A 12,172-nucleotide genomic window follows, 5' to 3' on the forward strand; every position below is an offset into this window, starting at 1 on the left:
TATATCTTCGAACGTAAATCGTTTTTCTGTCGCAAACCATTCGTCGAACCCAAACAAATAAGTGAAACTACTTCGTGGATAATTGTAGTTTTTTGCATTTTTAGGCTTTGACGGTAAGTTTTATATCTTTGGACTTGTTTTTAAAGCGATATGACATTAGTGGTACTTCTATTTGCGCTTCATCTCTGTCTATAGTTGCCAAATTTGGACTGTTTTGTTGTTAGCTTTCACTGCAGCATCTCGCCATTAACACAGAATGGAGACGCTAACTAGGCTAAAGCTAATGTATTTAACACGCGCGCCCATTTGCGTTAACGTGATTATTTTGGGGCGTAACTCGGACAGTGCCTCTTAAATCTAATTCTGTGTGTTTACATTGTGCTCCAGGGATGGCCGCCTCTTCGTCCTCGTCCTCTGCGGGGGGAGTGAGTGGCAGCTCGGTCACAGTTTCTGGGTTTAGCGCCTCGGATCTGACACCTCCGAGAAAAGTGCTGTTCACGTACCCCAAAGGATCCGGAGAGATGATGGAGGGTAAACAACTTATTATAGACCGATCAATGAGTCATGTCTCTTGTTTTTAAATTAGTACGTCTATCTCAAATTCTTAGATCATTTTGCAAGATTTACTATGCATAAAGAAAGTTTTAGCTGTGATTGCTTTTTCCTGGTTTTATATAACATTTTAACTACAGTTGTCTCTTGAAATTGAGGAGTAGAGGCATTGAAAATGAGGCTGAAAACAATAGCTGCTTGCTTCATTGTTAGGGCTGGGTATCATTAAGAAGTTGCCGATATGATACATACCACGATACAGTGCAGTTTCGATTCAATACGATATATTTCAAATCAATTTGATTCAATTCAATAAAAAATAAAGGCTAAATCATGGCTGTGATACTAAAATTCTTTGTTAAACCACTTCTTGTGCAAAGTTCATATGAAACACAAACATTTTAATAATCAAAACAGTGAAAATGTCAAACGAGTGTCCTTCCTCTAAACAAGGAACAAAACTGTAGCGCTGTAACAAAATACTTTGGTAAAATATTCAAAAAAATACTCCTGGCAATATATTGATACAGCAGTCACTATACTGATATTGTGTCATCACATTAAATGATACAGTATATATCGATATTTCAATATTTTTGCACACCCCCTATTCATTGTCCAGATACGTCTTGAAGGCAGTTTGAAACTGTAGTGGGCAAGAAGCTAAAAATTATTTTCTTGTAGCTTGATTAAGGTAACCATAGGTCCCTATTTACTTAGGACAGTCCCAATTTGGTCCCCTGTCCCAGCAGATTTATCTAAAATCACTGATTTGTCCTAGTTTTATACAAGAAATGTCCCAAGTGTCCCTATTTTGGACGAATCTGATCCCTGTTAACAGTGAAGAGAGACATACATTGTCATATGTTTAAGTAAAATACAGAAAAGCTGCTTAAAAACAGCCAAAACACAAAGAAAATGTGACTGTACTGACTCACATTAGTGCCGAGTGCAGAACAATTTTCCTTAATTACACTCTTGTTTCAGAATTTTATTATTACCAAGCAACCTAAACCAGGTATGTCCCAGTTTTTTATTTTGAAAATCTGGTCACCTTAAGCCTGATGATACTGATTTCATAACAATCACAGTGTGTGCATTATAAAATCTGTTCTAGGACAGGAGTTGTCCTTGAATTGATCATTAAGATTTCTTTTAATAAAACAAATATTCTTTTAAAAACTGCACTGTCTAACCACAGAATGCACCTTTAAGAAGAGCCAAAAAATACATAAAATCCAAAACACACAGCTGATCATTGAGCATTTGAAATGACTGAATTTCAATCTCGAGTAAAATTTGAATAATACTAACATACATGAACATTCACACAGACGGTGGCTCCCTCTTTTCTGCATCACTCAAGGAAAAACCAAAACTAAAACACAAAACTACCCATGCCAGTCCATTTTTCCCATAATCAGGGAATAATTTAGCTCCATAAAATCCTCCAAAATGTGATCTGAACTCTGCTCCAAAGCACACAGCTGATCATTGAGCATTAGAAATGACTGAATTTCAATCTGGATTAAAATTTGTATAAACTCTTCCACCTAATGTCATCACAAGGTGGACCCAAACTCTGTAAAGGGAGATAAACTAAACAATATGCGAAGCTGCATTACTGAACCATGCATTTATGACACAAAACACAACTCCAGATACACTCAAGTAACTTTATAACACTCAGAAAAGACCGTTTCACATAATATAAGAGCTGTAACTAAAGGGTGTGTTTGTACTGTAACACAATCTAACCTTTTGTTTCATGTACAGTGAAAATTACAGCTTTAAGAATCCAGAGCGCATATTTTCACTAAATGTTCTTGGACTTTGTGCAAAAACATCACGCGGCGTCTCTGCTGTTTATTGAGGAAAGTTGGAGCAGATTCTTGTGGAGCAAACAGAATATTTGTCATACCATCTGCTGCTGGACAAGAGAGACGGGGAGAGAGAGAGAGAGAGACGACGAGGGAGGAGAGAGGTGGAAGAAGAGGTGGAGGTGTGGGAGAGAAGAGAGAGAGAAAGAGGAGAGGGGGGAGAAGACGGTATAGGAGAGAAGAGGGAGGAGAGACGGAGGAGGGAGTGAGAAGAGAGAGAGAGGAGAGAGCATAGAGAGAGAAGAAGAGGTAGAAAGGAGAGAACAGGTGGAGAGGAGAGAGAAAGAAGAGAGGGAGGATGTGGGGGAGGGAGGAGAAGAGAAAGAGAGGGAGCAAAATGAAGGAGGAGGAGAGTGAGAAGAGAGAAAAGAGAGAGAGAGGGAGAAGAGTCAGTGAGCGTGAGAAAAGGTGGAGGAGAGGAGAGAGGGAGTAGAGAGAGGGAAGACAGAGAGAGGAGGAAAGTGGGAGAAGAAGCGAGAGAGTGAGAGTGAGGAGAGGTGGAGGAGAAAGGGAGGAGGTGAAACACACTTAAAACTCTGCCAGGACTTCAGAGGGACTTTTCATTTTCTTTTATCAGACAAGACATTATGTGAAGATTTTCTCGTCTTTGCTTCTCTACAGCAAATCAAGTAATCCAAAGTATTCAGATTACGTTACTCACTTTAAGTAATTTAATGGATTACGTTACAAACTACATTTTGGTGTGTGTAATCTGTAATCTGTAGGGGAATACATTTTAAAAGTAAACTTCCCAACACTGTTCATCCAAGAGGCTCCTTCACTTCTGACCGGGTTCTGCTCCGTCACTGCCTTTTAAGTCTGCCTGCAGGGGGCGCTAACTGCACTGAAACGAACACAAGCAAGTTGTTTACTGCAAGAAGTTTCTATAATTAGTGAATTGTTGAAGTCTATTGAAGGTGTGAACTGTCCGTGACTCATATTTTTTCATAATCGTTCTTCGCTCTTTAGTTACGCAAAATAAATATGACTCAGGTGATTTAGAGAAATGACTGCCTTTGTGTTCTGATAATTACAGACGTTTAAATAGCTTTTCAATTGTGATTAATTGTGCAATGTCTAATCATGTGATATAATATTTGTGAAGGGAAAAAAACAATTTGGACGCAATATTTTCAGAAGATCTTGTCCCATGTTACGTAAAATGAACTCTTGTGAGGTTTAAGTCGTGTTATAACGTTGTTTCCTCCTCAAAAATAGACCTGGAGTTGAGTTTTGTTTCATTCACACATGTTATCTACATCTTCAAAGCTCAAAATGCTCTGTTCCACCTTGTGATGTCATGAAGTGGTAGTTTTTCAAGTTAACAGCTTCTTTTTTTAGCTTTAGTTCAGTAGAGAGCGTCAGTTCCAGGGCTGAATTGATTCTAGTGAAGGTGTGTGGAGTCTGAAAACACAATGGAGCACTTACTGTATTACCGCATGACATCACAAGGTGGAACAGAGTGTTTTATGTTTGAAAAAAGCACATTTAGGATTTAGAATTCAAGATTTGTGTGTTAAACATGTGTGAATGAAACAAAAAAATCTTAACTCCAGTATGTTTATGATGAGGAAACAACATTATAACATAGCAAATTGTGTAATATGGGCCCTTTAAACTAAATACAGGATTCCCACGGTCATGGAAGTCCTGAAAAAGTCATGGAAATTTAAAATGTCATTTTCCTGGCCTGGAAAACTCATGGAATTTTAGTATCTATTAGCCCTAAAAGCCCTAAAAGTCAATTCTACACATGTAGGTGCTGTAAGGTTACGGAAAATTCACTTTAGGTCATGAAAAAGTCATGGACAAGTTTTGAAATTTGGTCAGTGAAAAAGAGTGAGAACCCTGTAAATATACTGTAACTTGTGTGCACTTTATGGCTGCAAAACTGAGACAATTTGAAATGTTGTAAAAAATTATCTAAGCACAAATGCTGCTATTTATGTAACTGGTTTAGTCCTGGTGTAGTCCTGGGTTAGACCTGGTTTAGTCCTGTTTTAGTCCCGGTTTAGTCCTAGTTTAGTCCTTGTTTAGACCTGGTTTAGTTCTGGTTTAGTTCTGGCTTAGACCTGGCTTAGACCTTTAGACCTGGTTTAGACCTGGTTTAGTCCTGGTTTAGTCCTGGTTATCCTGGTTAGAGTAGTCCTGGTGTAGTCCTGGTGTAGTCCTGGTGTAGTCCTGGTTTAGTTCTGGTTTAGTTCTGGCTTAGACCTGGCTTTAGACCTGGTTTAGACCTGGTTTAGACCTGGTTTAGTCCTGGTTTAGTCCTGGTTTAGTCCTGGTTTAGTCCTGGTTAGTCCTGTAGTTCTGGTTAGACCTGGTTTAGTCCTGGTTTTAGTCCTGGTTAGTCCTGTCCTGGTTTAGTCCTGTTAGTCCTGGTGTAGTCCTGGTTTAGTTCTGGTTTAGTTCTGGTTTAGTTCTGGCTTAGACCTGGCTTAGACCTGGTTTAGACCTGGTTTAGTCCTGGTGTAGTCCTGGTTTAGTCCTGGTTTAGACCTGGTGTAGTCCTGGTTTAGTCCTGGTGTAGTCCTGGTTTAGTCCTGGTTTAGTCCTGTTTAGTCCTGGTTTAGTCCTGGTTTAGTCCTGGTGTAGTCCTGGTGTAGTCCTGGTGTAGTCCTGGTTTAGTCCTGGTTTAGTCCTGGCTTAGTCCTGGCTTAGTCCTGGTTTAGTCCTGGTTTAGACCTGGCTTAGTCCTGGCTTAGTCCTGGTTTAGTCCTGGTTTAGTCCTAGTTTAGTCCTAGTTTAGTCCTGGTTAGTCCTTTAGTCCTGGTTTAGTCCTAGTTTAGTCCTAGTTTAGTCCTGGTTTAGTCCTGGTTCAGTCCTGGTTTAGTCCTGGTTTAGTCCGCCATCACAGTTTAAGTCACATAAACAGGAAACGGCCATTATCTGTTTTTTTCCATTTTTCATTTAAACACAAATTCGAAAACTGAAAAAACAAATTCATTATCTGTTTTTTTTCATTTTGGTTTTGGAGACAAATAATGAAGAAAATTGTTGCTTTTTTCATTTTCTTTTTTTTAGTTTTATATTGAAAAACAAATGAACGAATGATACACGGATTATTACTGACAGGACGTATTATTTATCCATTATCCGTATGTCCTGTCATTAAATCATATCATCATCTCCATGGAGACGAGCAGCTGAAGGACCCTCCTCTTGAGATGTTACATAGTGCAGCTTTAAATAACAGCCTCCGCAAAACCACAAAAACATCCCGTCTCCGGTGTTGTTGATTACGTCCATCAGAAAAATGAATGAAGACAGTGTTTTAATCTGACCTTTAACGAAAACACATCTCGGCTCTGTCCTTTCACTTCCTGTTTGTGAACGATTTTTTCCCCCACACACTTTGAATCACCCGTTTATTCTACGGTTGGATAATGTCTCTAATAATGTGCCGCTCCTTTTGAATGAAATTTGGTTATGAAACGGTAATGCTATTATTTTATTTCTTCTTTTTCCAGATGGCTCAGATAGATTTCTCTGTGAATCCGTGTTCAGTTATCAAGTGGCCTCGACGTTAAAACAAGTCAAACATGGTAAGACAATATAAAAATAATGGTATACAAAAGGGCTGAACGATACATTGTTTTGGGAGCATTAAAGTTGCGGTTTTTTTTTGTTGTTGTTTTTTTTCAATCAAAAGCTGAGAGTGACTAATTTTATGTGAGAAAGACTCTTCTGCTGCATCAGATCTTCATGGTCAGATTGTACCTCAAATTTCTCTGATTTTAAAACTTATATCATCTTATTTGTCTTGTTTTCAGATTTATTTTCTACTTAAGAGTTTTGAGATGCTTAATTCTAGTCTAGAGGTAGTTTATTTTAAGATAACTTATCACGTAAAATGATTTTGCTGCATGGACAGATAATTTTACTACATTTATCATGTCATTTTCTGATAGATTTAAGTGTTTTTATCTTCAATTTCGGCCAAGGTTTTTTGCAGTGTGTGTCAGAATAAAGCTCAGATTAAAGTTTAATTTGAGTAACAGAGCTTCAGGCAGAGTAGTGCCTCCAGTTAGTGTCATACCCCCCGGGGAAACTTGACGACATCAGCCGCAAAGTAATGCTGTGTTTCAGATCACCACGTTCTATCAAATCACCAAAGTGCCAAAAAATTTTAAAAATTGACCCGTTCATACGTTTTTTAGGTTTAGAAATCAGCTTTTTAGGTTTAGAAATCATGACGTCACGCTAGAAATCATGACATCACACTCGGGAATTCAATAACCGTTACCTAGCAACCACATAGTACACTGGACAAAAACTCCTATCGCATTCATCATATTATTCATCTTGTTTTCAGTTTTATTACGACTTAAAAGTTCTGAGATGCTTAATTCTAGTCTAGAGGTTGTTTATTTTACAGTAACTTGTTACGTAAAATGATTTTGCTGCACGGACAGATAATTTCACTACTTTTAAGTCATTTTCTGTTACATTTAAGTGTTTATATCTTAAATGTTGGCCAAGTTTTTTGCAGTGTGCGTTACGACATCAGCTGCAAAGTCTTAGTAGAATGTAGTGATCTGAAACAGAGCATTAAAGTGGCAAAACATGTTAAAAAAAATTGCCTCGTTTGGCTGTTTTTTACTTTTAGAAATCATGACATCACACTCGGGAATTCAGTAACAGTTACCTAGCAACCATGTAAGTACACTGGACAAAAACTCCTATCACATTCATCATATTATTCATCTTATTTTCAGATTTATGATCTGTTCTGAGATGTTTAATTCTAGTCTAGAGGTCGTTTATTTTACGATAAATTGTCAAGTAAAATGATCTTGCTGCATGGACAGATAATTTTACTATATTTAAGTCGTTTTAAGTGTTTATATCTTTAATTTTGGCCAAGTTTTTTTGCAGTGTGTATTACGGGATCAGCTGCAAAGTGTCAACAGAATCTGCTGATCTGAAACACAGCATTAAAGTGCCAAAAAATGTAAAAAATTGCCCAGTTCGGCAGTTTTTTATGTTTAGAAATCAATTTTTTAGGTTTAGAAATCATGACATCACACTAGAAATCATGACATCACTCTCGGGAATTCAATAACTTTTACCTAGCAACCACGTAGTACACTGGGCAAAAACTCTTCTAATGTACACAGAAATTATTATTTAAACAAATAAATAAATAAAACTGTAAGAAAATAAGTTTATCTTGGTTAAATTATTGTTTACGTATCAGAAAAAATGTGTGGAAAATTACGGCAAATTTTTGGACACAATAGAACTCTCTACTTTCTTTAATTTTTGACGTATTTTTCAGCTTTTCTTCGCAAACCGCTTCTTAAATCAGCGTAAAACTATAATTTATGTTTGCAACAGGTTTTATCCCACCAAATTAAGTGAAAATTTGAGAATCGTAAAAGCCTGTCATACACGCACTTTAAACTAACATTGAATTACTAAATGAAATGGAATTAAATTACAAATACATTTCTTTTTGTTTGTTTTAGATCAGCAGGTGTCGCGGATGGAGAAGCTGGCGAGTTTGGTGGAGGAGCTGGAGGCGGACGAGTGGAGATACAAACCCATAGAACAACTTTTAGGTTTCACGCCTTCATAAATATAAAATAAATAAAACCCAAAGGCAGAAACGAAAACGGGACTTTGAGCCGAAATCTGCCAAAGACACGAGAGGAAAGAAAGATACCTGTAGGTTTTTAACATGTAAAAGGTGCGTTGCGTAACTTTCCTGGTGCTTTTTCCTCCATGGAGATGTTGTTGCTTTGTCTGGAATGTTTCACAGTCTGGTATTAAACCTTTTTGTCGTCCTGGAAACCATACCAGACCAAGTTGCAGGTCAGATCTGTGGAGAGGCGACCCCGCTCACAGTCAGAATCTTTGTTTTTCGAGGTATTTTTGAGCTGTAAAACCACCTGTAATTGAATAAACGTAAAGTAGTAGAGCTGTTTAAAGTCACACTGTGGAACATTCCAGATAGAGCAGTGGCATCTCCATAGCAACAAGCAGGTGGCGGACCCCAAAAAGTTACACAGTGCACCTTTACGTCATGGGGTTAGCTATAATAACATTCATCGGTTTCTACTTCATATCATTTCTTCCTGATTTGAAGAATTTTGTGAAGACCTTTCCTGGCTCGAAAGTTATAATCTTTTGGTCTGAATTGCCTTATTGCCATGACAACGGAGGACGGTTGCCACGGCAGATCCTTCAAACTAAGAACGATCTTTATGTTTACGCCCGAAACCCATGAAATGACCGCCATCTTTGCCCGATGTGGAGCCTTACCCGATTTGGCACCGCGTTTCAAACTGAGCACACCCAGATATTTCGTAAGTTGCTATGGTAACCGATAGGGGTGTAACAATAACCAAAACATCGTGATATCGTATCGTCAAAGTTCACACAATAATATCGTGGGCCTTCACAATATAACAAATCATATGTTTCTTTGGTAAATTAAGAGTTATGGTGCAGCAATAGCTAAAAAAACATAAGGAACTACATAGACCATGATCCTTTGCTCTGTTTTGGTGCAGACTACAAGAAGAAATAACAGTTCTAAGCACTTTTAAGTCTTAATTCTTTGGATTAAGTTAAGACATTTTAAGAGATATCGCAATAAATATCGTACCGTGGGATTTGGATATTGTTACATCCCTGGTAACCGACCGTATTTTGGACAAACCTCATTTCTGAGATTCGTTTTCGTTCGATCAAATTTACTCTTAGGATATAAACTTCTTAAAGGTGCACTGCGTAACTTTTCTGGTCTGATCTGCCGCCTGTTTGTTCCCCTGATGTTATTGCTTTGTCTGGAATGTTCCGTAGTATGACTTTAAACATATCCATCTAGCGTTTAGTCATTACAGGTGTTTCTGTGGCTCAAAAATACAATAAATCCTACTGTGAATAAGGGCGACTCCACGGATCTGAGCCATAACCTGCTTGGGACGGATGAGTTTAATCTACACTGTGGAACATTCTAGACAAATAAGCAATAACGTTTCCATGGAGACAAGCAGGCAGGTGGGACACGCTCTACTAGAAATGTTACGCAGTGCTTCTTTAACTGGTAAAAACTTGATGAAAGTCCGTGAAGTTTTGGCATAATGTATGTAAACTGTTAATAAACGTTACAAAACAGATAACTTTGATGATTGTGGTTAAATATAATAATTTTAGATTCTGTTTCAAGAATAAACTGTGAAATTGACGAACCTGCTTGTTTCTATGGATACGTCATTGGTCTGTCTGGAATGTTCCACAACTCTACTTTACATTTATCCAATTACAAGTCAATTTATAGCTCAAAAATACCTCGAAAAACAACATTCTGACTGTGAGCAGGGTCGCCTCTCCACTAGGGCTGAACGATCTATCGTTTTGGACCGAAAATCACGATTTCAGACAATTTTGGGAGTGTCATAGCCGCGTTTTTTTGCAGCACTCTTAAAGCCCAATTTACTGTCCAGTGTCAAGTTTCTGTGATGTTTCCAAAATCGCAGTATTTGCCAGAAAAATCGCAATTCAGTTTTGTCTTAAAATCGTTCAGCCCTACTCTCCACAGATCTGACTTGTAACTCTGTCTGGTCTGGTCTGGTCTGGTCTCCATAAAAACAGAAAGATTTAATAAAACACGGTGGAACATTCCAGACAAAACAATAACATCTCCATAGATAAAAGCGTTTGATGGACCCTCCACCACAAAAGTTACACAATGCACCTTTAATAAACATTCGTAAAAAACTGCAACTTAGATGATCATGGTGTTTTTGTTTCTATTTTTAAGAATAAACTGTGAAATTGTCAAAGTTTGATATGAATTTATTTAAACTTATCCATACGTGTGGATACATCAGAGAAAAAAAAAAAAAGCATTATATTTAAAAGAATTGAATTAAAAAGGTGCCAAATCAGCCTCTGACCGCTCCTACTTTCTGTTTTTCCTTTTGGGTCAAACAAACGAGACTAATCCACCTTCACGTTAGGAGATATATTTGTCTTATTTTTTGTTTTAACTACGAACTTTCAGATCTTGTGAGTTTAATTAAAGTGTTAAGTTTGGGAACATGATCTCAAACTTGCTGCTAACTTAAAAAGGTAAAGGTGCACTACTGTGTGTAACTTTTTTGTTTAGGGGTCCGTCACCTTCTTGTTTCTATGGATACGTCATTACTCTGCCCGGAATGTTCCACAGCGTGACTTTAAGCAGCTCTGCCTTACATTTATTCAATTACAGGTGGTTTTATAGCTCAAAAATACCAACAAAAACAACATTCTGAGCTGTAACTTGGTCTGGTTTGGTGTCCATGAAGATAAAAATGTTTAATGCCATACTGTGGAACATTCCAGACAAAGCAATAACATCTACTTGGAGAAAAGTGTTTGACAGACCCTCCACTAGAATAGTTACACGATGCACCTTTAAGGGAGCCAGAACAACAAAGCATACTTTAAACATGAAAATAAAACTTGTTGGTTGATAATTTTTTTGTATCGTCTTAATATAAATTAAAATTTTTTAACTATTTTTTGTTAGATTAAAGGGCCCATATTTCACTATTTTCTGATGTGATTATGTTGTTATGTTGTTTCCTCGTCACAAACAGACCTGGAGTTGTGTTTTGTTTTGTTTCATTCACCTGTTTAACCCGCAAAGTTCTTCTCTCAAACTGAAAACACTCTGTTCCACCTTGTGATGTCATGTGGTGATACAGGAAGTGCTTCAGTGTGTTTTTTAAACTCCGAACATCTTCACGAGAATCACTTGGATGATTTCAGCTCTGGAACTGACAATCTTTATGCAACAAAAGGTAAAAAGGAGCAGCTGACTCAAAAACTACCGCTGCGTGACATCACGAGGTGGAACGGAGCATTTTGAGCGTTGGAGACTAACAATAAAGAGTTACTCAAACGTGTGAATGAAACAAAACGCAACTCCAGGTCTGTTTGTGACGAAGAAACGACATTATAACGCGACTTAAAGCTCACAAGAGTCAATTTTATCGTAACATACAACCTTTAAGTTACATTTTGTTATTTCTCTGTTTACATTTCTACTGTTTTCGAAGTTAACCCCTTAAAATCTGTCCTTAAATTGTTACTTAAACTTGTAAATAAAGCTCACGTGGACATGTATGGATGCTGCTTGTTTTCTGATCCAGTTTTTACATAACTTCACTGACTCATGCGTTGTCTTTGATGTAAAATGAAGTGAACAAATTGTGAGTGACTGAATGAGATAATCCGACTCAGATTACAGTTGTTTACAGTGAGAAACCTCCGACACTTAAAGGCGCAGTGCACGTTTTAAATGAGGTCAAGATCGTTTAGTTACTCAACACTCGGCTCAAACCGGGACACACAATCGATTATTGTTTAGTAATGTTCTCAGATCTCGGGTATTTTTGGATTATTATCAAATTACAGCACAAAGTAGAGCCAGATTAAAAAAACAAATTACACTATTTTCTGATTTATGTTATAATCCTTCCTCATCACAAACAAACCCGAATGCTCAAATTAATAAAAAAAAAAAAAAAAAGATTCCTAAATAATTAAAACAATGTTAGATGCTATTCTTAGTTATATATATTTTTTTATTTTGAGATGCAATTATCTGAATTTCTGCACATTAGATTAGTTATTTTAATTGTTTTAATTAAATATTACATTTTATTTTTTACATAACTGTAATTCAAGATTTTCTGTGTGATACTTTTTTTTTTAAACATTAATTAAAAAAAGACTATAAATTT

General features: G+C 37.1%; 1 protein-coding gene across 1 annotated transcript; it reads left to right on the forward strand.

Annotated features, from left to right (window-relative positions):
* The first annotated feature begins 10 nt into the window (after positions 1 to 10).
* Positions 11 to 9,631, forward strand: anapc16 (anaphase promoting complex subunit 16). The gene is made up of 4 exons (XM_020923269.2): positions 11 to 113; positions 388 to 531; positions 5,903 to 5,977; positions 7,904 to 9,631. Exons 2-4 carry the CDS (start codon positions 390 to 392, stop codon positions 8,011 to 8,013), a joined length of 327 nt encoding a protein of 108 aa, XP_020778928.1. The 5' UTR covers positions 11 to 113; positions 388 to 389; the 3' UTR covers positions 8,014 to 9,631.
* The last annotated feature ends 2,541 nt before the right edge of the window (positions 9,632 to 12,172 follow it).

The sequence above is a fragment of the Boleophthalmus pectinirostris genome, unplaced genomic scaffold, assembly GCF_026225935.1.
Source record: "Boleophthalmus pectinirostris isolate CB_2022bp ecotype Guang Dong unplaced genomic scaffold, ASM2622593v1 HiC_scaffold_14, whole genome shotgun sequence".
In the NCBI taxonomy this organism is placed as follows: Eukaryota; Metazoa; Chordata; class Actinopteri; order Gobiiformes; family Gobiidae; genus Boleophthalmus; species Boleophthalmus pectinirostris.